Source organism: Ascidia mentula, chromosome 4, assembly GCF_947561715.1.
Source record: "Ascidia mentula chromosome 4, kaAscMent1.1, whole genome shotgun sequence".
NCBI classification, from domain to species: Eukaryota; Metazoa; Chordata; class Ascidiacea; order Phlebobranchia; family Ascidiidae; genus Ascidia; species Ascidia mentula.
The window spans coordinates 8198252-8224627 of NC_138569.1; the positions used below are offsets into that span (position 1 = coordinate 8198252).

The 26376-nt window shown below is 38.2% G+C and overlaps 4 protein-coding genes across 6 annotated transcripts in view; 2 read left to right on the plus strand and 2 right to left on the minus strand.

Moving 5' to 3' along the window:
- Nucleotides 1–6823, minus strand: part of LOC145898496 (uncharacterized) — a 52815-nt gene extending 45992 nt beyond the window's left edge. For both annotated transcript variants that reach the window (XM_082986970.1, XM_082986968.1), the window contains exons 1-18: nucleotides 6668–6823; nucleotides 6469–6505; nucleotides 6204–6325; nucleotides 5814–5909; nucleotides 5662–5754; nucleotides 5129–5224; nucleotides 4898–4990; nucleotides 4732–4827; nucleotides 4423–4518; nucleotides 3962–4188; nucleotides 3412–3536; nucleotides 2954–3165; nucleotides 2538–2662; nucleotides 2307–2429; nucleotides 2012–2117; nucleotides 1535–1772; nucleotides 830–994; nucleotides 281–462 (exon numbers count right to left, since the gene is read on the minus strand). In XM_082986970.1, coding sequence (XP_082843096.1) covers nucleotides 281–462; nucleotides 830–994; nucleotides 1535–1772; nucleotides 2012–2117; nucleotides 2307–2429; nucleotides 2538–2662; nucleotides 2954–3165; nucleotides 3412–3536; nucleotides 3962–4188; nucleotides 4423–4518; nucleotides 4732–4827; nucleotides 4898–4990; nucleotides 5129–5224; nucleotides 5662–5754; nucleotides 5814–5909; nucleotides 6204–6325; nucleotides 6469–6505; nucleotides 6668–6725 — 2290 coding nt within the window. In that variant the 5' untranslated portion in view covers nucleotides 6726–6823. The remainder of the gene's footprint in view (nucleotides 1–280; nucleotides 463–829; nucleotides 995–1534; nucleotides 1773–2011; nucleotides 2118–2306; nucleotides 2430–2537; nucleotides 2663–2953; nucleotides 3166–3411; nucleotides 3537–3961; nucleotides 4189–4422; nucleotides 4519–4731; nucleotides 4828–4897; nucleotides 4991–5128; nucleotides 5225–5661; nucleotides 5755–5813; nucleotides 5910–6203; nucleotides 6326–6468; nucleotides 6506–6667) is intronic.
- A 1798-nt stretch (nucleotides 6824–8621) lies between these two features.
- LOC145897991 (lysosomal acid glucosylceramidase-like) lies at nucleotides 8622–12017 on the minus strand. The gene is made up of 10 exons (XM_082986445.1): nucleotides 11957–12017; nucleotides 11515–11757; nucleotides 11182–11343; nucleotides 10989–11122; nucleotides 10751–10923; nucleotides 10413–10560; nucleotides 10011–10153; nucleotides 9670–9841; nucleotides 9067–9230; nucleotides 8622–8853 (listed from the first exon to the last, which is right to left on the minus strand). Exons 1-10 carry the CDS (start codon nucleotides 12015–12017, stop codon nucleotides 8622–8624), a joined length of 1632 nt encoding a protein of 543 aa, XP_082842571.1.
- Nucleotides 12018–12487: 470 nt separating this feature from the next.
- Nucleotides 12488–16808, plus strand: LOC145897993 (lysosomal acid glucosylceramidase-like). The gene is made up of 10 exons (XM_082986446.1): nucleotides 12488–12584; nucleotides 12966–13181; nucleotides 13372–13524; nucleotides 13643–13776; nucleotides 14356–14528; nucleotides 14682–14829; nucleotides 14998–15140; nucleotides 15372–15543; nucleotides 15881–16044; nucleotides 16568–16808. The coding sequence occupies exons 1-10, from the start codon at nucleotides 12488–12490 to the stop codon at nucleotides 16806–16808; spliced, it is 1641 nt and encodes a 546-aa protein (XP_082842572.1).
- Nucleotides 16809–21546: 4738 nt separating this feature from the next.
- Nucleotides 21547–24685, plus strand: LOC145898551 (monoglyceride lipase-like). Of its 2 annotated transcripts, none has more exons than XM_082987055.1 (8): nucleotides 21547–21784; nucleotides 21959–22064; nucleotides 22500–22606; nucleotides 22794–22930; nucleotides 23644–23751; nucleotides 23817–23906; nucleotides 23988–24203; nucleotides 24268–24685. In XM_082987055.1, the coding sequence occupies exons 1-8, from the start codon at nucleotides 21742–21744 to the stop codon at nucleotides 24376–24378; spliced, it is 918 nt and encodes a 305-aa protein (XP_082843181.1). In that variant the 5' UTR covers nucleotides 21547–21741; the 3' UTR covers nucleotides 24379–24685. The 2 variants fall into 2 exon arrangements, with proteins under 2 accessions (XP_082843181.1, XP_082843182.1); XM_082987056.1 differs by having other exon boundaries at nucleotides 21734–21784; nucleotides 22038–22064.
- Nucleotides 24686–26376: the final 1691 nt, after the last annotated feature.

A 26376-nucleotide genomic window follows, 5' to 3' on the forward strand; every position in this document is an offset into this window, starting at 1 on the left:
TTAAGGCCTTCGGCGGTCTCAGCGAAAATAAACCCGACTCACTTACAAATGGATTACGTATTTTAAGGTTGCCGCGTGCATGCAAATGGGTTCGTAAGCAAAGCATTCGGAAGTGATTGGAAACACGTCACAACTCGTTCAGCCAGACGGACTGGCATCAAAGACGGATAAAATAGAAAAGACGTTTTGCTCTCCTTGTGCGCTGATCGCAAGTTTGGCCTTTACCAAGAGCGGGTCGCGAATGTGAACACAATTAACCCCAGTTCAACTCCCGCGTTACCTCTTATGTATGGAGGCACCACTATTCTACTGTCCACACTGACAACCGGGCCGCGACTGAGACGAATCATTACACGCTGTGTGGTGTTGTCCAATCCGGTTAGGACACGTAACGAGAGGGTTACATCTTTTGTGCACGTCACAGTGGCGTCAGAACCGCAAATTGTGTTGTCCACAGTAACCCTGAAATCAAATTTCGAAACTTATTTGCTTCATATTGCTAAATTACATTAATGATGCTTATCCGTCGCTCCGTTGAAAAAAGCAGGTTACATTAGAAAAAGAAATGAGTATCTTCCATTCTGACTATTTTATCACTACATCATCTGCTGGATTTTACAGAAAAAGAAACTAACGTATGCGAGCCAATGTATTTGTTTACACAGTACTGGGTGAGTTTTTAAATACGGCAATGTAGGCCTGAGGTACCTACATTACAAGACAAGCAAATTATTACACAATAAAATACCCATGTAATTTGTCTGATTAAACTGCGAGGTTATAGTTGGTTTCGCATGCGATAAAAAACATTTCATGGTCAGTAAGTAACCTGAACAGGTTGGTGCCGCTGCAGTCTTTTACAAACGTGTACATGCACTCCCCGTGCATGGTATACAAATATCCGTCAAAGGTCTTGTAGTGCGGATCCCCCGTTGCTGAACATTCTGATGGACAAGGCAAGTCGGTGCAATTCCACAGCGCACTTTGACACTCGCTAAAGAGATCATAATATAATGTTTGTTACTGGCGCAAATGCAGGCAATGTCCTGTAGAGAAAACAATATGTCGGTGCGAGGACTCTTTAGTTGGAAAATAACATGATATTGTAAGGGACCAAGCTTTGTGATAAATACCTTTTAGTTTTAAGCAAACCATGGTGACAATGTACACATATATACAATGACCCCAGACTCTTTTCGTGGTGCCTACATGTAGGCAATATACACATTTTCTAATAGCATTGTCCCCGAATTTCGAGTGAAACTTTTTCACTGTAGCAACGCACATTAATGTTTTACTGCATGCCCTTAGTATGTGCCAATAGTTATATATTCTCCGAAACTGTGCGAAGCTGAACACTAAATGTTTTCCAAACAACACGAAATGTTCTCGCACCCTGACAAAAGTATGTCAATATCAATAACAAGCTTTGTAAGTTAGTTTGGATGTCAATAACAAGTGAGGTTTTTCAGGCAAAATATACAGCGCAAAAATAGTTGCTTTTATTCTGCGGCCTAATAATCACAGGACTTACCATTGGGAGCAGGCCTGTCGCAGCGTATGTCTAGCGGGGTAGATTACAGAATTGTGGACGCATGGGCACTCGTTTTCTTTCACACACTTTCCGTTGTGGAGTAAAGTCCCCTCCGGACACATGCAGCCATCCACACAATGCTCATCGCAGTTGGTTTCCGGGGTGATGAGGTTGTGACATGTCCTTGGGCACGACGATCCGCATTCGTTGTAGATCATTCCATTGGGGCAGATAATTTCTTCGCGGTCATAACGAGATTACATATTACGTATGGTATAACTTTTTGCTGAGGAAGGCCGGGTTTATAGGATATAGTGCAGATTTATCAGTCATTACGAACCTCTATTGAGTATAGTAAGTTTAGGTTTTTAAAACTTCTTGTTAAATGAAAAGGGGAGTCTGATGTGCAATGTCTTACGTTACTTATAATCTGGAATAGTCCAGAATTCAGCAATATAACTTTGAATATACACGAACCACAGAATCCGGCTTGTCTCCATTGAGGTATGATGTCAGTTTTGCTCATACACAACCTGGCATATTGAGCGACCGAATCGCACTGACAATCTGGTCGATAACTTGTCTGGAAAAATATCAAACAATCTGTAACTGAACTGTCCACTGGAAGATAATTACAGTAATTTTGTTTTAATATGGATAAATTGTGACAATGTTTGTCGTAATTACAATTTGTTCTTCATTTACATCCATTAACTGTACATCAACACATATGGTCTTTACCGTGATGTGACAAATTTACTCAACACTTTACCTCGCATTTGCACAGGTCAGCTATACATCCGTCGACGAGTGGGGTTGGGTCGACACCAGCATCAATGCAGCCCTGGAAGGCCCCGTTGTTCGATATAAACACTGAACATACGGCGTGAATCGTCTGGAAAGTAGAGAACAAAAATATTCAAGATGTTACGTGCAAGATCGCTGGAGGGAGTCTTTCTACTATTTCTGGTTCGAAGTTGTAAACCGTTTTCAACAAACTCACGTCGATAATACCCGCATCCAGACCTTCACAGTCGTACGTTTCTCTGGTAATATCTTGGCAGTGCGAGTGGATTCCCAACACTCTCCAACCTCTTGCCATCCAAGTGGGGCTACTTGCGATGGTCTCTGTAACAGAAAATAAAAAAAATTAACATTTGTATACTAAATACCGAAACCTCTTGAAAGTCGAAGGTTGACTTAAACGGCACAGCACAAAACCTAATGCAGAAATCACGCCACCAGCGACGCTTTTGTGACCATTATTTCAGAGGTTTCCACCGAACCAATGCATATTAATTTTAAAAACGAGCTTGTGCTTGCAAAAATCTTTTTTGAAGCTCAAAATATGCCGATATGTTTGAGTAGATCGAGTAATTCTAATGGACGTTAATAAGTTGCATTTGGAAAACAGCTTACTATCGGGCAACACCATGTCGTTGGAAGAGTCCTTGTCAGCATTCCCACAGAGACCGCAAAGTTTGGTGTTGTAAGTATTGTCCTCCAGTTCGATGATGGCCAGTCCCTTACCGTTCCACATTACCACTAATCCTATCTTAATGTTGACCTTCAGGTACTGACCAACGTGTGCTATCGAGAAGCGCTCCTGAGCGAATTGTGAGTGACCGACGCTGTCATAAGCAAAAAACAACAGGTTTTAAAGTTAAAGCCTAAAAATATTCCTATTTTTTGAAATGTTGTAAATCAAACAAACGCTATGTTCTGTATTAAATCAAATGAAATTTTGTTTTCTTTGAATCGCCTGTTTCTATGGATAACGGAGACTCAGTAACAGATTTAGCAAAATTAAATCACTTTTGCATTTAAATGGTAAGCAAAACTGTATATGTTACTTGTTCCCCAGCCAGATTACTTACACTTGGTCGTTAATCAACGGCACATTGTTTGGAAGTAAGGTAAGAGAGTCTGAACCACGGATGTTAATGATCAAAGCCATGAAGTCCGTCGTACTGTTGAGCAGATTTTTCATGTCCGGATGCAACTAAATAATAAATGGACGTGATTATATAAAGATAATCGTCTAAGATTCTCGAAACCGATATATGCGTCATCAATGAGGTTGATATTATGAGTTCCAAAACAATGTATTTTTTAAATCAGCGGAATAGAAAATGCAAAGCTAATATGCTAATCATTATAGGCAGACATCATTGGTGCCTTTTGAATAAAAATACACAAATCAAAACACGTTAAGATGTCCACCACTAGCATTTTATTGCGACATTTTACATAGATATGCTGTAAAGGTAGAAAAAGAAACCACGACCAAAAATTGTGTTTGTGTATCTCAAAAAAATAAAGAGTGTTGAAACACCCATATTAAAACAAAAGCAACCAAAGATAACCCATGACATTGCAGAGCAAACATACGTACGACTCTCGGAAGCAAATAAAATTTGATCATACCGCATCAAAAGCAGTCTGATTGGAGATTTGTCCCGTTTCACGGTGAATCGGCAGGTAGTCCTCTGGGTTCATAGAGAGCTCGATCGAGAAAGTGTGATCGGTGCAGTCAGTCATCATTGTGTAATGACACACGCCGTGAAAGTCATATGAGTTGCCGTCAAATGTGTGGATATGCCTCGCACTCCAGATGGTGCAGATGCTCTCTCCATGTCGATGGGAAGGCATGGCTAAAGATGAACATGTGTCAACAGTGACTAATCTCTGTGACTATTATGTTCCTGTGAGCATGAATATAAATGGAAAGCAGACATTTTTTACAATAAAAAAGGTTGATTGACTGCATTTCAAATAATTTGACAAAAAAACGGCGTTTTGTTTGAACTGGTATAAGAACGTTGTCGTTGAATTCAGATTAATCCAAATCCCACGCTTTTTTAAACAAATGCAATTGCAAAGATTACTGAGTTGGCATTGTTCGCCACTGTATCCGACGGAACAAGAGCAGACGTTCGGCGAGGTGCATTTTCCTCCGTTCTGACAACGTTTGGTGCACACAGCTGCAAATCAAATGTGTAATTTGGTGTAGAAAGCGGATATCAACAACGTATCGTTGCATTGTTAAGTGTGGAAACGTTTTAAAAGGCTCAGCTTTTAGGTGTACAGTTAACATGAGAATATTATCAACAACATTGTGTTATCATATTCAAAACTTATTTTTTAAGATTGTTAGAAACATTGTGTCAGTTAGAAACACCACTTCGTGAACTTACGTAGCTCGCAGGAATGTCCGTGCCACAATCCGATACATTCGCACGTATCTGGTCGCACGCATTTGCCACCATGTTCACACGGCGGCAGGCACGAGGCTGGAAAACACAGCTGAACTTGCAAAATCAGCGGTAAATTTTTCTTATCTGTCGGTTAGGTGTTACTTACGAATGTCGCATATTGCTCCTGTCCAACCGGCCAAACACTGGCAAACATTCCGCTTCGAACAAACCCCGTTAACGCAAGGCGGATCGCATAGAGCTGTGAAATAAACAAAATACGGTCAAGAATACATCTTAGCACTGAGTTTTGTTGGTCAGTATCTTTGTAGCAGCAATTATCAGCCAAATATATTTGCATATTTTTTGTCGTTCAGTTTAAATGTCGTAGTGGTGTTACCTGTTTGACACACGTTGTTTGTGTAGCCCACAGGGCATGTGCAAAGATCAGGACTGGAGCAAACGCCGCCGTTCAAACATTCGGGGTTGCAGATTGCTGCAGAGAGAAAAGCCACAAGCTAATTAGCGATAGTTGAAATGCGCGCCTCGACAGCTCGACAGCCACGCAGGAAGTTATCTGGAAGAGGAATGTTCGTGTTGTACACGACTAATTGGAAGTGACTATCGGTTGTCGTTGGACGGTTCATTGGCAACAATGGTGGGAAAAGTTTTTGTGATCTGAACATTCGCTAATAAGCATGACGTCGTTAGGGCCGTGACGCATGGAATATTCTGATGCATGCACTTAGGGTTGCAAGCTTTGTCAGGTGAACAAACTAAGCATTCACCACGTTCCAAGGCAACTAAAGGGCACGGTCAAATGTTACGAAACAAGTGCAACCGACGTTTCTTGAACATTTGTTTCAAAACAGAACTCAATTATCTGCACAGCTAGCAGCTCGCACAGTCGCGCTTTTTAAAATTTCTGCTTACGTGTGTTGCAATCAATGCCCTTCCAGCCGTTTTCACATAAGCAGGTATCCGGGGCCGTACAAGTTCCATGCAGGCAAGATTGACTGCAAACAACTGTAAAACAACGCCTTGTATCAAGTGAACTACAGTGTCTAGGTGCATGTTCAGCTTACACTGTGTGCAATCCGGCCCGAACCAGTCGTTGATGCATGCGCACGTGTCAGTGTTGATGCAGTGACCGCCATTTTTGCATGGTAACCGGCATTGAGCTAAAATGTAAAATATCTTTATTCGGGACGTTTAACTATGAAAATATTTGTAGCATTATGCATATACTCAAAATATGGTCAAAAAAGTCAGGTAAAACACTTTGAAAATTGAGTTTCATAAATCATTAATTTATTTAACAGCACAATATTACAATTGTATTGACACTAATAGCCTATATTAAAGGATGGTTTGAAAAGTAAATGTTTTGCCGTATATTTTCATTTTTACCACATTGCAAGATTTTAACATTATCTTTGAAACTTAATACGATGGATTTTTAGGCTACAACATACGTGTTTTGCCTGCCAATCCCTTTAGTTGAACGTCTTTCACAAAGACGGCTAACTCCTTGCTCGCATTTTTTGAATCTTTTAAAATTGAGCTCGCTTGCTGGAGAAAACCTTGGAGTTGCGTGCTGCATGGGGAAAATGTAACCGCATATGACAGTCACTGATATCGACAACAGTGTAAAATGCAATTTCAATATATCATTGTCGAATGGAAAGGAGTTTATGTAGATTATAGGCGTTAAGCTTTAAAGGAAAATGAAAAATTTACTTGTTTCCAGAATTCTGAGCTTCGACTTCACGAACTTCTATAAAATAAGAGGAGTTAGCATCAAATATGTGTTCAAAAATTTATCAAACACAACTCTAAGGAATTGCGTGGGTTTAATCGTTGCAAAATCGCCTTTTAATTACTTTACAGCTTTGTAAAAGATTGCTCTTATAAACTACACGTCACCACCACAACTTACCTGTCGACGCTATCACGATAAACAAAAGCGTGAAGAGCGTCAGTCGGTTCGATTTCATAGTACGGGATGACCAGTCGCGCTGGCCCTTGTTCTCGAGCCTCGCGTTTAAAGTCGTATTCGTATTTTCCCCTTCTGCCACGAACAACCACGGCAGAAATGAACCACCAGCCTACAAACAGTCCTGTCGCCAAACGAAGTACTTCTTCCTTACAATCGGAAATAGGGTCTTATCAGGCTGGGCAATTGGTGTTCCTTGAACAAGCAAGCAGGTTGAAGTTGCTTCCGCCGTTCCGAAATTAAAGAGGACTGTGACGCAATTTTGAGGGATTTTTCGTCCTTGAACTGTGTGCCATTGGCAATGCACAGCAATTACTTTGTGTGTTGCGTCATGTCTTTCCAGTTACCTAAAAACTAGGAAATTGTTGGAGATGTATTTGTAGCGTGACTACGCAGTTACTCCAGGCAAATCATGTAGATGGCTGCGTAGTATTTAGTTTAAAATTAAAATTTCCACAGAGTTAAGAAAATCCGTTGGTCCTGGATGTTCGGAATCGATTTTATTTAGCAGATAAACCTGAAAAAGTTGACTTTAACTTTAACTGATCTTAATTACAATATGAAGTTCCCACTTCATCGAAACAAACAAGATGAGATTATTTTCTAGGAGTTTTTCCAAAATGGGGAAAGTTACGTTGCCGCACTACTGCAGGGTCCTAGGTCACGTGACATTGCAGATGGGACGCTGGTATTAATTGTCGATTCCAAGTTTAACAATAATTTGATATTTATCATTCTTGATACGCAAAAAGTTCTGAAAAACGCTGCTACAACGTTGACATATCCCTCACTTACCCTTTTGAAAAAGTGGTGTTTTTAATAAATTTCAACATGAAATTCACGTGGATTAAACACTGAAAACAAGCGCCAATATTCAAGAAATGTATTTTTTATTCAAAAACGGGGTTTTTATATTTGAATACAGCCTTTTGTACGTACCTCGCCATGACTGCAGATCGCCAAATCATTTGATGAAGGTTTGAGTACATGCAATTCGGAAAAGTTATTTAGGTTGCTTACAATTAAATCCACGTTGGATTGAAAGTTAATTGTTTTGGCAAAAAGCTGTTCCCAGGTGCAGAATGGGAAGGTTACGTTTGCATGTTATTGGCAGCGCGATGCTAAAAACAACTAATAATTGGGGATAATTAAGCTACCATCAGGCCAACAACCGTCTCGTTCCCATGTGTGAATACACCTCAAAGAGAATGAACTTTTGAATAGCAAGGCACGTTCCAGACGTTTATTTGAGGTAGTGCAAAGAATTGGCACGATTGGATTGTTCTATAGGTGCGAAAGAGGTCAATCTTGAAAAATCCACATAATTATGTTTAGCACCAGGAAACCAAGTTCCATTTAGTTAAACTTTTTACTCTTTTAAAGAGTGTTTCGCAAACGCCATAAAACAATCCTTAAAACATTACGTTTAAAATATTTTTCAGTGTTTTTCTCTAGCTTCAGCAAGTTCAACACAACACACACGACTGCTGCCGTCATTCTTGTTATCAGTCGCCTATCAACCAAATTTCAGATTGTCTGCTTTCACAAATGAAAATTCAATCAGCATCAAATGCACACAAATCAAACCTGATTCAATGCAGTTTTTATCCTAACTTTTGAAATTTTGCTATTTGTTTACTTGTTCCCGAGATTTTCACCTTTGCAACCGAAACGAGGGAAGGAATTTTTCACGCTGTTTATAAGGATATTTATTTTTTCAGGTGGTATTTTTGAGTTGTTGTTTTTTTGGACTCCATTTTACAATCAATCGATTACTGCTTACAAGGCTTAACAATGAAATTCAGGGTATTCTCATTATAAATCAACATGCACAATCTTAATCATATCCCAACCGAAATTCGTACAAAACATGTTTTCCGCTCATAATATGCAAATTTTAATTTCTGGTTTTCCACACAAACGTTTGAATGGAGTGGAAAGGAATCTGAAACCGGGCTGACCCGAGAGACGCGTCGTTTATTATTACTTCTGTATCGAAATCCCGGGCGCTTGACACCACCAAGGTGAGAGTGCTGTTGTCGGTATCAAGGAATGCCACATATTTTATCAAGGGATCGTGTTTTGGGCCAGACACGTCTATTCTTGTTGCACCCTCTGGAAGAAATTTACTGCAAACAAAAACCAATGTCTTTTTTGTCGATAAGATATTTCCATGATAAATTTTGCTCAGTTTTTGTTCTAAAATATTGAGGAAAAGATATTAAAATAAGCGAAAAGGAGACAAAAGAAATCATTATATTTTAAAAATGATTACCTAATACTCAATAATATTTTTCTGAGATTAATTTGTGTATGATGCAACCTATGTGCTCAAACGTTACCTAAAATGTCCAATATGATAATACATCGGTTGTTTGTAGAACTCGTCATCGTCGGCGTTTACAATGATCGGTGAATCAACGAAGTTCTTCGCCCAGTTCGGTCCCCCGCCCTGATCAAGAGCAAGATTCCAATCCATCCAACCACTCACCCAGTTATTTAGATCCTGAAAACAATTTTAAATCAGAAAGGTTTCCCGAATGTTGTTCTAAGACTTCAACCCAGCACTACCCTTGATATTTGCTTTTGGTAAGACTTAATCCTAAGCCCTATCCTGGACATTTCTGGACCTTGTTTGAGCAAGTACAAGCGGTAAGGTACGTGATTGCAGGCTTAATTTTTAGAATGCACCCGTCCTCTACTTAAAGGGATTTCCAGGGTTTGTTGATTGTCTCACATAATAAAAAACTTACAAAAAAACTTTATTCTCTTCAGGGACATGTTTAAATGACAGATTATTTTTCTATCTTTGCATTATGTTGTGCCAATCTTGGCTCAATGCAAGTTAAAGTGATTAGTAAGGCACATAGACTGCTTAAATAACGACAGTGGTAATTAAAAAAACATATCACCCAATTTATCTTTAAATTTTAAGAGCATTTAACCTCAAAAATATCGTTGCTGTATCGCCATCCAGAAATCCAGTTTCCCAGTTTGACTTTTTCATCGGGTGAAGATAGTTGACCAACACACGCCTCCGTCCCCAATATAAAATAGTTTGGGTGTTGATCATGTGTCTTACTCAGCTTATCCGCAGGAGTTATAAAGTCAGTATACCTGCACGTGTTTTTAACTTATAATGCCTGTTGGAACCATTTGATTTATTCCTACCTAAGGTTCGGAAACTTTGTTTTCAGGTTTTACACCAACACTGAGCATGTTTTACCTCCATTAGCATAAAAAAAACTTTAAATCGCACTTTTCGCTATAATAGTGCAAAACTAACCAATGTACAGCGATTCCTGAAATAAACTTGGCGGCATCAGGATCGGCTAGCACAGTGCTCGCCCATTCTGGTAGCAGAAATCGTTGTCCGTCGACGATCATCAATGTTACATCTGTGTGCCCCAGGGAATGTAGTGTTGGGCCCTGAATACAGAGAAATTTTATCCAGGTAAGGCAGTGTTAACTTTCAAAGCAAACTCAGAAATCTTTGATGGTAAATTACTACAAGAAGTACTTTGACCAATACTAAATTTGGTTTGTTGCTGTTGATAAAAATATGTTGAAAACCACTAAAAAGTGCTTTAAGTTATAATAATGTAATATTTGCAATCTTTGGTAATGTGTATTTATTGTTTGTTTGCAACCCATTGCATTGTTACAGTCGACATCTGTTCATCTTTACAAGGTCAAGTTTGACGAAGTCCCTTTCTTGCTCTGCGGTCATTCCCATGCATTGAAAGGAAAATTCGGGAATAAAACCGTCGTTTGGTTCGTTCTGTACAGTCAATCCCCACAACTTGACGCCTTGTGCTTGATATTCTTCCACAAACCTTTACGCCACAAAACAATTCACAAGTTTATTGTCAAACTTTAACATTTTTCATCGTCGTAAATATGAAACCAGAAGTTTTGGGAAAAACACGTATTATTAGATATTGCGTCAAGTCAGTCTGTCAATGTGACTAATCAACGAAGCCCCAAATATTAGTTATTATCAACATTGAATACTAAAACATTTACTTTGAGAAGTACAAGGCCCATGCTTGGTGATATTTGTCGCCAGCCCGTCCTTTGAGGCTTCCTCTACCGTGGAGAGCATTGTTGGTTTTAAGCCACGCGGGGGCGCTCCATGGGCTTCCGAACAGTTTTAAGGGACGTCCACGTAATGATTCGCTTCGTAATATCAAAGGTATCTAACAAAAGCGAAATCACTAAAACTATCATCAATTTTGCTGTAGGATTTAAATTATGTTCTTACTTTGAACTTTAGATCTTCCGGAGCAAGAGTGAAATTAGTCATGTTAAAATCTCCAGCGAAGTCGTTGTAAGTATATTCGTGTGTTGAGAAGTCGCAGCTTGCCATTGGAATTCTACCCATGCTGTATTCTATTCCTGTCGACAATATATCATAGTTATATCGAAATAATATTTATCCATAAGGGACAATATACCTTCGTTGGAAAAGTATGTCTTGAGAAGTTGGTCTTGAGTTTTTGTGGACAAACTCATTATGTTGATCGAAGCGGCATCGGTAAATGCGCCTCCGAAACCTTTAATCTTCTGATACTTATGGCTCGATGAGATGTTGATGAGAAAGTTGAGCTCGTTTGCACCTCAAAAGCAGTAATTTTAGCTTATGAACAACCTCTTGAACATTTAGAAGTACTTTTATTAGCTCATATCCCAAATATCCCCAATGTCTTGACGTTAGCAAGAACCCTAAATCTGACAGAAAGCAGAATCGCGGCAAACCGGACCAAAGCAAACAGGCATAAAAATATCACCTTCTCGAAAATCGGTTAATATTTTGTTCGCTGAGAAATTAAAATTTCTTTGCGAAAACCGCAATCCTGCTTTGGTGCTGGTGTAAACAACTCCATTCCCGGTATCCAGACTTGGCACGGGTTGAACCGTGTCGCAGTATGTTGAGTTACACACGCACACAACCGAATCCTTCCCGAATGACCGAGCTATACATGGTCTTTGTTCTAACTGACTTCGTCTGGGACTCCCGGCCAATTCTACCCCTGAAAATTTAATGGTACAAAATTGTCGATATCATACCAAGTTGTGACAACTTATCTGCGTTCTAACGTTGTGATAAAATAAGTGGCAGGTTATAGAAAACTGGAAAAAGGTTTTTGGTTATAGAAAACTGGAATAATATAGAAACAGCTGACGCCCTTATTGAATGTTTTTGCTAACAACAAATTCTTGTATACTTACGTAAGCTACAGCATTGCAAAGTCAGTGTAACCAACACAAACAGGAAAATATTAAAAGACATATTCCACATTGCTGTTTTTTTATATCTTATTACAGCTATTAGCTTGCAAAATGCATTCGTTTAGAATGCAGCTCTTACGTAATGAGAAGTTAATTATTTACGAGAGTGTGTCACTTTTCAACAAATCCCAAACTTTGCAGTCCACAGAGAGAACATGCTTGTTTTGCCTCGATCAGTAAATTGATTTGCAACAAAACTTTTCTTGGCTATAAATTTTCTCGTCAGCTGATACGTAAGGTTACCAATTAATTAACCTGTTTATCATCCTCTAACAGCGCAGCAAGCATGCTTCAATTACACTTTCCAACATCAAAAGCCAAGCTGTTTGCTTTAAATGCACAGGCCTTTAAATCAGCTAAGCAAGCAAGTCCCGTGCCGCGATTAGGTTTGCGCAAGAAGGTAATTATTAACAAAACAATATCACGCCATAATCGGTTGCTTCAAGAAACTTTCAGTCAGTAGCCGAGGAAATGGTGAGTAAGGTGGTCGTGGGTTTATCGGTTATAGGACTTGTGACTGCTGCTGTGGTTGTCGTCGTCGTGGTTCTGGTTGCGCCAAATTCACCAGGTGCGTATTTTGATTTATCGCCCATTTTTTTGGATGTATAACAGGTGTAGTGACTTGAACGAGAGCAAATATACAATCCTAGGATCGAATAAACGAGCATTCTTAATTCCCAACTTTGAATTGTCGGTGGCAGACAAATCTTTTTGGAACTATTTAATTAGCACTAGGTGGAATTATTCTTTATCTTTACTAGAATTTCTCTGTTGTAAGCAACATGGTAAAGACCAAGAAACTTTCCAGATCAAACATTTTGACCAAATTTGATAATCAATATCTTGCATGAACTGAGTCATTTATGCTTCAGATCCTAAATTTTAGCAATTAATGAAACCACATCCCAGCGGTTTCTGAGCGCCCAGCAAATAATTACGACTTGCACAGTTGACGACACGAACGGACCTCCACAACCATGTGTTCATCGGCACTTTAGCGAGGATTCGACAGTGTGCGTTTGCAATTCGACTTACTGTGATTCGCTCACCGCGCTTCCTACCTTTAATCCCGGTGAGGTGGTTGCTTTCACAAGCAGCAAAGATGGATTGAGATTTGACCAAACGACTCTCCAGTTTACAGAGGAAATGGGTGACATCAATTCGAGTAAGTGCGGATATTTTTGTCACTGATTGAAACCAAATTACCAGGAACAGTAATATTTTATAAGCTTCGTTTGGAAGGTTTTGTACCAAAACTTCATCTTAGTCCAATAATTTCGGTGGTAATCATATTCTGTTAGCACATATCTGTATTTGAAAGTTTTGTTTTACGCTAAAATGTATATTTTTTGCAGCTGCAATTTTTACTGTTCGGCGCAACACAGCTAAGACATTCCAAACGATCAACGGATTCGGAGGTGCCTTCACCGATGCTGCTTCCATGAATATCGTCAGCTTGTCGCAACGCACACAAGAGAAACTTATGCGCTCCTACTTCTCGCCACAAGGTACAACTTATCTTCACGCAATTGTGGTTTCGATAAAATCGTTTTTTGACATAGAATCCCATGCTCTCCCTGTTCGGAGCATTAAACCTAATGGTGGAAATGAGTAGAATTTTTTTAGGTATCGAATACAACATCGGCCGCATTCCTATGGCCAGCTGTGACTTTTCTACTCGTCTTTACACGTATGCTGACGAACCCGATGACTTCGAAATGCAGAACTTCGCATTGGCAGTTGAAGACCTCAGCTACAAGGTAAATTGATTGCACATTAACGGACTACATTACTTCATTGTTAAATCTTAAAAATAAATAAATGTTAAAAAAGTGAATTACTTGTAGGGAAAAAGTGGCTGATCCAGCTTGACTGCAATGTATTGGATGCGATACCAGTGAAATTTAGCAATAAATATATGATCGTACAAAAAAAGCCATAATATTGGAGAGCTGCAGACAGGTTGTGTATCCGTTTGGCCATAGTGCGCTCCACAGTGGTTCGTCTCTGTTGTTTGGTACCCAGTATAGGGTACCCAACAGATCGACGTTGACCGGAACGGTACCACAAAGTGAAATTTAGTGTGCCTGCTTGTGTAGAAGCTAGCACAGCAGTGCCACTTCAACAGCTGCGCTGATGAGACCTTACAGGTTGAAACACTGCGTGTACACACCCTGTCTGCAGCTCTCTAAATTTGTTTTCTTTGCAAAAAATGACTAATTACGTCGATTTGGGTTATGGTGTTTAATTTCCATTAGCCAAGCAGTAAGCTACATAACATATTTGACAAGCAAGCTCTCACATTGCCTTTTTGAATTCTACCAATTTTAATAGTTTAGATACCACTTATGAAGTGGGCAATGGAACTGAACGATCGTCCTATGAAGTTTTTTGGAAGCCCGTGGAGCGCCCCCACGTGGATGAAAACTAACGGCGCATTGTACGGCGGGGGAAGTTTGATCGGAGAAGCTGGTGACAAATATCACAAAGCTTGGGCTCTTTATTTCGCAAGGTCAGCGGTTACAATATATAAGAATACATTTAAGTGGTTTTGTTGTTCACACAAACCGTCTTATAGTACAATAAACTTGTTCGACACGACGCTTGATATAAAACAAGACTTCCGAAAAGTTTGGTCGACTCCATGCGATTCTCTTACCAACAGGTTTGTGGAGGAATATGAAAAGAACGGAATCACCCTTTGGGGCTTGACGGCACAAAACGAACCCATTGATGGATTTGCAGAGGACTTCGCATTTCAGTGCATGGCTTTCACTGCAGCCGAACAGCGCGACTTCGTGAAAATGGACTTGGTCAGATTTATTGGATATTGTTGTCATTAATACTTGTTGGGCTCGTCCAGCTGATGTATATAATTCATTGTAACGATGTAACCGCCACATCCATTTGCCAAACCCCACTAGTTTGTGATCACATGAAAACGTACCAATAATACAATTTCTTGCTATCTTTTTGTGCAGGGACCTACACTCCATTCTCGCAACCACGCTGGAATTAAACTGATGATCGGTGACGACCAACGGCCCCTGTTCCCGAACTGGGCAATCACTGTGCTTAACGATACAGAGGCTGCAAAATACGTTTCAGGAATTGGTGTTCACTGGTAAAATGCTTAGGTCACAGCTTGTATATTTATTTTATAAAGACCGCATGCAGCTCCACTCACGATACTTCCATTGTCAGAATAGAGTACTTGTGGTAAATAGTTTGTATATCGCTCTGTCCAAACTGTAAACGATTGCATTTCAAAATTACCTGATATAGTTACAACAAAACTAGGGCGCTTTTTCTGAGCAGGGAAATGTTTTACAGCCATTGACAAAGATTTTTCCAGGTATATGGACATGCTTGCACCTCCTTCACGTCTCACAGAAACGCATGACCTGTTTCCCGATCAGTTTATTCTTGGAACCGAGGCTTGTACTGGCGCCGTTCCTTTCGATCCAAACAAAGTGAAACTCGGTGATTGGACGAGAGGGGAACGTTACAGCAGAGATATGATGCAGGTATATTGTGTGTAATGAAGTAGTACTCCAGTTTTATTTGAGGTCCTTTGCTGAAATCCAAAATTTTCATTCGGAATTTGGACATAAGGGAGAGGTTTCGGTGTAACAAGATAACTATTAGAAAAAAGGCTTGTATTTTGTTTCTCTTGTACCAAATCAGAATGCACATACTCTATCGAAAATAGTAACAAGTCGCGTTGTCAAAACCAAATCAAAACAAATAACTACCATCAATCCAGTTTGTAACACGGCCTTATTGTGTCTTTGCTGCCAACGACAACGAATAAGGTTGGACTTTTCAATTTTTTTCTATGGTTGACTTCAACTCTGTTTCTAGGATCTAAATAACTGGGTGAGTGGTTGGGTGGATTGGAATCTTGCTCTTGATCAGGGCGGGGGACCGAACTGGGCGAAGAACTTTGTTGATTCACCGATCATTGTAAACGCCGACGATGACGAGTTCTACAAACAACCTATGTTTTATCATATGGGACATTTTAGGTATCTTAAGTTTCGTACTTAGGACGCGCTAGGTGTATTGCCGATGCAACAATATAGACAGCGGGACGGAGCCCATAAATAGGATTATTTCAAAGTTTCTTTTAACTGAATGTGCTTGAAAAAAATCGTTGGGAACAATTACTTTAAACATCCCAAGTCTTCAGCAATGTTGTCATTAAGTTATATGCAGTGCTGGATTAAGGCCCTACTGGTCCTAAGGCAATAGGTGGCCTGAAAGTATTGCGTTCAACAACAATAAGGGTAAAATATAATGAACAAAACCTCAAACAAATTTTTGAAATGTGAAGGCATTAATTTTCGAAACAAAGAAGACGTTGTTTACCATCAGACTTATTCATTGCCTTCAGAATTACTCAGTCATGAAATTTACACGTGCTTTGTTTGCTTATACGTCATAAAGTTATTTAGTTTGAGTGAATTTTTGGCTGTTCCATAAGGCACGTGACTAATTTTCCGTCAGTTAATCAGGTACTGATTATATCCCTAAATTTTACACCTACAGCAAGTTCATCGTTGAAGGGTCGAAAAGGATAGAAGTCAAAGGGCCAAACGACCGGAGCATAAAGCACGTGGGCTTCCTGGATGAACACAAAAGCACAATTACATTGGTGGTACTAAACACTGGTGATCAAGCTGTGAATGTTGTCATCCGCGATGAGAACATGGGTAATGCTCGCACACAGATGCCTCCAAAGTCCATACAAACCTACGTCTGGTTTTCTGCCAGAAATGCTGTGAATTGAAACATGTTTCCGCACGTTTTGGTTTGATTTTCGGATTTGACCATATAACCCTTATGATTTTATCGGTGGCCATGCCACTTTATGAATCACACTTATTGTTCGTGTGCGTAAGTATTTGTGCGGGCAAAATAAACAAAATAGGGCAACATTTCTCATCTATTTGACATTATGTAACAAACAGGTTTAATGTGCTGTGAATTGAAAGATCGCGAAAAGACAATATGTTCAACCTGGCCTCGAATTTGTCATAGTGGAAACATAAATCTCCGTTTCCAATAAGCACATAATAAGACAGGTTTTCTCTTTACAAACTTTTCGTCTTCAATAAAAAGTCTTTTCTTCACCAAGGGTGCGGACTTTGAAGGTTTGCAATGCAACAAATAAACTTTGGTCTGCATAGCGTAGAATTCGATTAGACATGAAGGTTTGCCACCAGCAAGTGGTACACAAGTTCGCAATTGAAATATTCTAGTGTCACATTGCTATCTGTATTACTGCCTGTCAAACAAATACGGATTCGAGCCGTTTAAATACTCTTGCCATGGTTTTATGGTAAAAAAGGTGAACGATCGCGAGTTTTGTCCATGTATTTGGGCCATGTGACCAAATATGGAAGTGACGCAAATGACGCAAGCCAAGTACTTGGCCAAAACGGCTGATTGTAGGGGCTTTAAACAACTATCCTGCAAATAATTTTGACCTGAATGCGTAGACAAGAGGCGGGCCTAACATAAAATCAAATTAAGGTATACTTCTGTGATTCAATTCTGAGCTATGCACTCTTGAACATTTTGAGGCATTTTCAACTAACTTTTTTACAGCACCCAGCATCAAATGACTAGCTTACAGCACGTTACTCCCTGCTCATTCAACCATAAATTTGAGTCCAATGCATCACCGGTTGCCTTGTCATTCACTGAGTTTCTTTATGACCCCGCGGGCAAAACTGTTTTAACAGAAATACTGATATGCGGTCTTAAGGTATGTCCATAATAGGGTTTTGATAAATATAAATAAACCTCATATAACTCACAACCACTATGTGCATATAATTAAGACTGCCAGAAACTCCCTGTATGCTTCGAAGCTAATTGGCTCCAAATATATGCATTAAGAAGGACAAGACATTTTATGGACTCGTGTTATGGAATTGTTTAATTTGGAACAACAAAACTTATTACTGAAGATTAAGTCCAGCACATATTCAGCCTAATTGTTTCTTCAAGGTGTGTCAGTTGTTTGATGTAATTACTAAGATTTGTAATCCGTACCCTGAAATATTGTTTTCAATGGCAGATGAAAGTAAGCCTGGCAAGAGATTTGTTGAGCTGGAATGTTGGACAATGCCTAAAACTGATAAAAATCATTTGAGGGAACAGTGGAATTTGTTTTAATGTTTTTCAAGTAGACATAAAACAAATAAATTATTAACATTTGCCTTTATTGTTTGACATATATTGAAGTTTTTACCTGCGGGTTAGGTGGTTTGAAATTACGAACTGTGGACAAAACAATGCAATAACAGCCATTAATGACCCAAGGTTGAATTGGCTTAAATTTGATTTTTATTTGCTACCTGTTGGATTGGAAGGTTTGTGTTAAATAGTTGATGAAAATAAATCTATTAATAACGCTTAACAATATATCATGTATATTTACAAGTTGAACTAAAACAGAAAGGGGAAAACAAAAAGGTTTTGCCAACTCTTTAAAGTCTTGTGTTTTCCACCAGAAATTTGGTTGCTTTCATCTGGATCAAACAGAGTTGCTTTAAAAACGTTTAAGCCAAGACATACTAGAAGTAGCCTACTCTTTGGAAATTTAGTAAGTTTTTGGTTAGTGCATATAGGTTCATAAGTTTTGTCTAACCTAGTACAATAATTGTTGCAGAGATCCCAAGGCTATCGTTCACAAAATCCTGATATTAGTCAGTCAGCATATGGGATTGGTCTCATTACAACAAGAAAAATACTTAAAAAAGTAAAATGTAGTAATAATACATGTGGAAGGAAAATTTGGACAACAGTGTGTGGCCTACCTTCAGCAAAGAAGAAGCGTTAAATTACATATTTCCTTTGTTTTCAACTTTTATCAATTTTTGTTTGTGTGTGTTTTATGTCGGTTGTTATTATAAAAAAGAACATATTGACAAGATTTAAAAAACACCTCAATTGTTTCAACAAAACATGTGCAAGTTTGTTGAACTTGGGTTAAACATTTTCACAATGATTTCGAAACTTAGTGGGTCACACTTTTACATTTGAGGTCACCACGAAGTTCTTTGGATTGCTTGTTTGATTCATCAAAAAGGTTATGAAAGATACGCTTGGCACATGTGTATGACAGAACCCTAACAAACAGATCAACTGTATAGTTCATAACAGTATATGCTGAATTTTCTTCAAAATTTTCACAAATATTACAAATAAAACTCACATAATACGGGGTCATTTGTAACACATGATACTACACTGTTAAAATCAATTGATGTTGGAACTTTGTGGCTTTCCCTTCTACATTTTATATAAACGGTTTGCGGAAAATGCAAAAATTCAACAGATGGATATGTAAGGGCACCACATTTTTCTCTAAAAATACAATAAGCTTGCCCCGGGAAGATTGCTTTCACAATTTGTCAATAATATCACTTAATTTAGCTGTTTATTGTAAGCTTTAGAAATTACATATCCGCCTAAATATCTAATTGCGTCATTTTCAATTCCACTAATTCGACCAATCTTGTTACTTTTGTCAGTACACTGTTTGTCAGAAATGATGTTAATTACGTCTGGCAAAAACTTCGGGCACATGTTAGGTGTTGGAACATTAATAAAAAAAGTCTGACGCTTTATAACAAGATTTAGGATATTCTTTCAAAAGATTATCTATGTTAGAACTTCTTGCATAATCCTATTCTGCCAAAATCCGAAAAATCGTATTCACTGCTGAGTCCTAACCAAATTTCTTCACATGTGTTTTTCACTAGACCGCCTTTCCTTGATGTTTCAGTCAAACTACCAGTTAAGGCTGATTCCCACTGGCTAACGATACGACAACGATTGGGAAATACCCGCGCCTCGCCCGATTTCGCAAACCGTCTCTGATACGACGCTGCGACGGCGCATGCACACTGGTACGATCGTACGTTGTGCTTCGGTGTGTTTTATATATAGTTCCAGTAAAGTTAAAAGTTCGCGTGCAAACCTTCTTCAAAGCATCTTGTTTATAGAGAAATAATTAATAATGCTCCACAACCACAATGTTGATGCATTCAAAATTTATTCACGCTTTCAAAACACATGATCAACAACATGAAACAATAGTAAATAGTTTGCTGCTATTATTTTCACAAAACTTAATTTGTTGTTTTTTGAATATGTGGGTCCTTACAGAGCATGCTTTATGTGAAAAACAACCCAATTACAAGCCTAGTAAGTAGGTCACTTCATTACCAACTGCTTGAAAATATAATCTGTTGTTTTTTTCTCTTCTGTAAACAATAAATATGTCAATTGAATAAAGAACTAAAGGTGTTACCAGCAATATGTTATAAATATCCGACAAAATAAGTGTTTAAGCATTAAGTACAATCTAAATTTACTAATATAAAATTATGGGTATTCTGCAATCAATCACAGTGCCATTAGATGATTCATTTTTAAAGTGACAGTGTTTAATTATTACTGACAAAACACAGCTTTGTGGCAAACCAGAAAAAGCTAATGACACTACAATATTAAACTTTATGTAACTTGAGCATAATTATACTCACATTTTGTGTTAAAAATTCAATTACAGGTATATGTAATGGATGCACAGTCAAATTCCCGGTCCTAGTAATAAATGACAGTAACAAAAGCACTTTTTGATAAACTACTGTTGCTACATGCTAACATATTGTGCATATATTCACTCTTACTTATACTGAGTCCTAAAATTGCATTTATTTGTAAGCTATTACAATTGTTATTATGATAGTTGTTTTAATATAGCACATGTTCATTAATCACACAAGTTTGCTCTAATATATCATCAAAAATAAGGAACAAATTAATTTTACATAAACTTAAATCATTATTCACCAGTAGTGAGCATTAAAACAATCCTAAAACACATGTGAACAGCACAGCGAATTATATTTTCAACTCTACAACACGCTATTTCGCTACGATGTGCTTACGACGCACGACGGAGTAGAACTCAATTCTACTCGATCGTAGCGTCGTTAGATCGACTTCTTTCGTCGTAAGCGGCGCCGCCGAATGCTTCTCCGACGGCGCTCCGATGCAGTGGGCATACAACTGCTCCGACGGTCGTAACCGACGTATCGTAAGGTCCTTACGACGCGCTTACGACGGCAGTGGGCATCAGCCTTTACGTTTTTCATTAGGTCCTCTCGGTCAAGAGAGTGGATAGAAGGTAATTCTTTTAAACTTTCTTGTGGAATAATTTTCTAATTTAGTTCAATTTCCATTTTTTAGTCCCTATCTTGGTTATACATTAACCTGACTAACAGCAAAGAAACATACCCGCAAAACAAACGCAAAAATATAATTTGTATATCAATTTTCCTTTTTTAGCACCGAAATATACATATTTAGGCAATTTGATAGGTACTTCATTGTTTTTTTTTCATTTTAATAACACCAAACCAGCATACGCAGTAGTCGTTTTGGCGGTTTTGTGCCGAAGTGCTCATGCGTGACGGAGACAATGGAAAGTCAGAGTTGGACTACCATTAAGAGTATACCAAACATGAGAGTGATAGAGACGAAAAATCGAATCTCACTCGACTTGTCTGCGTGATAGAGAGAGACGAGACGAGAAAAAGGCGAGTCTTGTCTGCGCAAGTGTTGCCGAAATTTTTTTTCCGAAATTTTACAGTTTATAAAATTGTGAGCCAAAAATTTTTTTTACGAAGCTTGTGTTTAGTATGGATAGCCAAATTGCAACGGAGGACAATGTCAAAGTTATCGGTAAGTGATACAGGTTTTCTTTGGTATTACCTTATATTTGTGTGATGACCAAGTTACCACACACCCCCACACCTGTCTGTTGTGCAATTATTTGCAGTGGTTCACAATGTAAATACTTATGTCTGCACCAGAAGCAGTTTTCTCGCTTTACACAGAACTGTTTGTACTTTACAGAAAAAAGAACATACAGTGGCAAATCTTTTGCCGATGTGGACCATTTTGTCAATGCAAATGACAACTATATTTTTTGTAGATACTGGACATCTGATAAAGAACCAAGGTGTAGTAAAGAACCAAAATTGTTACAATTTAAATTATGGTACTTAGGCACATGTACTATACTGTATAAACGTTAAACTTGTGTCTTTGCACAATAATTATAACACAATGAAATACAAGGTTATTTTTTCTTGCATATTATGCAAAACGTTTTTGGAAAAATTGTGTAAACATGAATGCCTACAATAAATGCAACATGGTATGCTTGGCTTAATGCCATTCTGCAGGAATGCATTGTAAACTTGGGACAGATTTAAAGGTAAAGGCAAACCACCACCTGGGCATCCCATTTAAATCCTAAACTGCATTTCTAGGTCATGATTCGAAGTAATTTTTTTTGCTTGTGAATATTCTCTGCTATAAGTCACCTACTTAGCTGTGGAACTTTTGAGCAACAGAACATTATCTTTAGTCCTAATGTTTTAATTTATGGCAGAGCACTCATGCTAATTGTGCATGGTTTTGGAGAGCACAGTGGGCGTCATGCCATCATGGCCGAAAAGTTTGTGGAATGTGGCTTTCTGGTGTTCAGCCATGATCACTGTAAGTAGTACTTGTTTTAATTTGGATCAACGTGGAATTTTTTTTATTACTTGTATCAAATGAGGAATTGGTTTGAGTTGGGCACCTAATATCCTGTTGCTCATGTTGTATTGACAAAAATGAATAACGCCGGTCTCCAGTTTGTTATCTTTTTGCTGCAAATCCCTACATTTGGTCAATGTTTTAGATTGTCATGGTGAAAGTGAAGGTTATCGGCTTGACCTTGATGACTATAATGTATATTTGAATGACATTGAACACCATTGTTCACTTATGAAGAAAAAGTACCCCAACTTGCCTTTGTTTGTGTTTGGTCATTCAATGGTATGTATAATATAGATTATGATATTATCACCAGGTATTGTTATGTACTATGGATGGTTTCAACACTTTTTTTGATTAACTGTTTGTAGTTGAGTATATTTGTGAGAAATTTTGTATTGGTATTGCAGTACTTTTCATACAAAATATTGGGTTTAAATACACCAGTATCGAATAATCCTACTGTATACTTCTATCCTGGGCAATAAAATACACTTTATAAATATGAACTTCTATAGTACCTGAAGGATTTGCATGTCTTATTCCATGTATGGGTTTACTTTGATCAGTGTGTTAAAAATCGCCAAAACTGCAAGAATAGTAACAAATGTAAAAAAGCAATAAAAACAACAGATTTTTTCTAACTTTTATAAAGTTACTAGGTTTGCAGGCTTGGCAGCCCAGGCATTGCAGCCTAGCTGGATCAGCCACTTTTTCCTGACAAGTCGGAGCAAGATTTGAATGCCCGGGCTGCCAAGCCTGCAAACCTAGTGATCGCGATACGATAGTTGTGATCACCAAGCAAGGGCCTACGCAGTGGGGCGATCCTGCCAATCATGCCTTTGCATGAAATATTACTGCGTTTTATAAAGTTATTGTTTTTTTGTAATATTGTAATTGTGCATAAAATCATTTTGTAGTGTTTGTTTTGTCTGTAGCATAAAACCAATGACTTTTATTAGCTATATTAACCTCTTATATAACATTTCTTGTAGGGTGGAGCTCTGACCATTTTGTTTGCTCAAAGGACCAAGCACATTATAAGTCATGTGGTACTTTCTTCTCCAATGATTACTAAAAACAAGCAAATGACACAAATCAAGGTATGGCCTGGAAGTTTCTTTTACTGTTTTTTCACCTTTATGTTGTGAACATGATATTTTTACAGGTTTTTATGGCAAAAATGCTTAATTCTGCTTTACCTCGCCTTGCTGTTGGAACCCTGGACAGTTCTTTCATTTCCCGCAAAGAGCAAGAAGTAAGTAAACACAAGTGTGGTTAACATGCCCTGCAACATGTATTTTTTGTGTAATTCATTTAATCAATTTGATATTTTTAGGTTGAACGGTACAACAGTGACCCGCTTGTGTATCATGGCAAAATTTTGATGAGAACTGCTTTACAAATATACAACATGGCAGATGAAGTTGAAAAAGAGTTACCAAATATAAATTTTTCATATATTGTTCTACATGGTGACCATGATGAACTGTGTAATGTGTCAGGAACAAAACTGCTACATGAAAAATCAAAAAGTGCTGACAAAACAATTAAGGTTTAAAAGATACTGACTTTCATCAATTTACATATTAAGCAACCTAATTAACTTTCATTTGCAGATTTTTCCTGGTGGTTTTCATGAGCTGGTGCATGACCAGGACCCTGTATCTTCAGAGTATGCTTCATGCATTATAGAATGGCTTGAAAAACGTTTGCAAACTGATCATTGACAGGTGTCAACAATATAATGCACTGATATCAGGGAACCTTTACCTGTGTATAATGTATAGTTTGTTCCTAATCACAAGAGTATTTTTATTTTAGTTGCATAAAACTTATAGACAAATATATTCATAGAGAAATAGCAAATGAAGCAGCCTTGCCATATTTGGTGTTATCATAGTTAATAACTTATTCATATACCTCCAATGATTTTATTTTACAAGGTCAGTATTGTGGTTGTTTTTGTTAACTGACATTGTTGGATGCGTGTATCATTACTTACCTTGGGTACTAATAAACCACTTGTGCGTGAGGGTGAAACATTACCTTTGCAACAAACAAAAATTTTAGACTTAAAGTTACATATATTGTCAAACTGAAAAAAATCTTGTTGGGGAAAAGTTTTAATTAGGTGTTCGGGAACAGTACCTAAATACCAGAGGGATATTGGTTGACAAAAAAAACAAAAGTTTTAACGCTGACAAAAGTTTTAACGCGGGTTACTCGGCCACCTTAGACCGGGTCCACACCAACGCTTTGCGCCGGCGGATTCTTTGTTTGTTTCATTATACGCCGACGTGCGGGCGTACGCTCGGGACATTGAAACACACAAAGAATCCGCCGGCGCAAAGTGTGACTGTGGAACCGGCCTAAGCGACTTACTTTTTATCTTACGATAAAAAAATTTACATTAATATTTCAATATGATATGTATGCTATGCCATATCCATGAGTAAACATCGATTACCGCTGAAATCCTTAAAGTGCATATGACACGGCCATGACAACTTTGCGTAAAACTAAAGGTACATCTACAACAAACATATATCCAAAGTTTCACGGTTCTACGTCAACTAAAAAATGTAGAAAACTGCACGAAAAGTAACGGCGACCAAAAATCGTAAACCTTTTGCGCTAAGGAGAAAGGGACATCACGTAAGGCGCTTGCGTCGAAAAAATGCATTGTTTAGATAGGAGAAGGCGCCTTTTTTTGCAGATATCGAATAGTTTCAAATATAGGAGAATCCACAGATTACGTTACCGTAAAGGTCAGGACAGGGTTTTGCATCACACAAAAATTTGTCTTTGTGACGTCACGAATCAAAGGCTTCTTTGTCCCTAATTAGCAGAAGACCATAGGGTATAGTAGAAACGACAATGCTAAATTAACGGTTTGTCTCTGTCGTGGTTTCAAAACTTCATGTATCACGTTAGCGATAATAAATGCTGTAACAACAAGAACACCCTGTCCCAGTAACTGTTTTATTACTACACAACTAAATAAGACATAATAGGTCGAACAGCGGCCATCTGTCTTCAGCTTAAATTAACATCAAAATCCGTTTATTGCACTTGTTCACTTTTTGTCCCCTGTTTAATGCAATATTATGCTTAAACCAATTTTACAATGTTTTCCATTCCTACGCATCCTCTCGCTTTCGCACGATTGCGCTCGCAGCGGCAAAAGTGCGACTTTGATCAGCTGTATCTCAGAAACCAGTCGTCGTATCAAGCTACTTTTTTCGCCAAAAATGTTCTAAAGTTATGAATTTCTCCTTTGAATATTAACATGTTTTATTTTTACGTGTCATATGCACTTTAAGGGCATATATTCTTTGGCGTCCATACTATCTAAAAAACTTTTTCGCGAAAGAAAACGCGAACCTTCTCAAATTTGACGAATATTAACCATACCTGCCATACTACATTGGAATATTACTGTAATTTTATTTTTAATTTCTCTATTGTTGAAAAGTTCAGCCTTTGATCTTGTTTTGTGTGAAAAAATCAAGTCGCTGGCTCATAAGATGGCACAGTCTCACGCGGCCAAAGTTTTGTTAACTGGTAATTTTTGTTGTTACGTTTCGTGGCGAGCGCTTAACGTAGGAAAGTAAGTGGGGTATGGTTACTATTCGTTTAACCATACCCCACTTACTTTCCAACGTAAAAGTTTAATATTTTTAGATAGTGTGGACCCCAAAGAATATTTGCCCTTAAGGATTTCA

Excerpts from the sequence above, each read along its gene's own strand:
- LOC145897991 (XM_082986445.1), bottom strand. The coding sequence starts at position 12,017 with ATGTCTTTTAATATTTTCCTGTTTGTGTTGGTTACACTGACTTTGCAA. Across the intron at positions 11,758-11,956 it reads TTTGCAATGCTGTAGCTTAC|GGGTAGAATTGGCCGGGAGT; the intron begins GTAAGTATACAA and ends TTAAATTTTCAG. Across the intron at positions 10,154-10,412 it reads ACTTCGTCAAACTTGACCTT|GGCCCAACACTACATTCCCT; the intron begins GTAAAGATGAAC and ends CTCTGTATTCAG.
- LOC145897993 (XM_082986446.1), top strand. The coding sequence starts at position 12,488 with ATGGTGAGTAAGGTGGTCGTGGGTTTATCGGTTATAGGACTTGTGACT. Across the intron at positions 13,777-14,355 it reads TTGAAGACCTCAGCTACAAG|ATACCACTTATGAAGTGGGC; the intron begins GTAAATTGATTG and ends TTAATAGTTTAG. Across the intron at positions 14,830-14,997 it reads ACTTCGTGAAAATGGACTTG|GGACCTACACTCCATTCTCG; the intron begins GTCAGATTTATT and ends CTTTTTGTGCAG.
- LOC145898551 (XM_082987055.1), top strand. The coding sequence starts at position 21,742 with ATGGATAGCCAAATTGCAACGGAGGACAATGTCAAAGTTATCG. Across the intron at positions 22,607-22,793 it reads GGTGTTCAGCCATGATCACT|ATTGTCATGGTGAAAGTGAA; the intron begins GTAAGTAGTACT and ends TCAATGTTTTAG. Across the intron at positions 24,204-24,267 it reads GTGCTGACAAAACAATTAAG|ATTTTTCCTGGTGGTTTTCA; the intron begins GTTTAAAAGATA and ends TTTCATTTGCAG.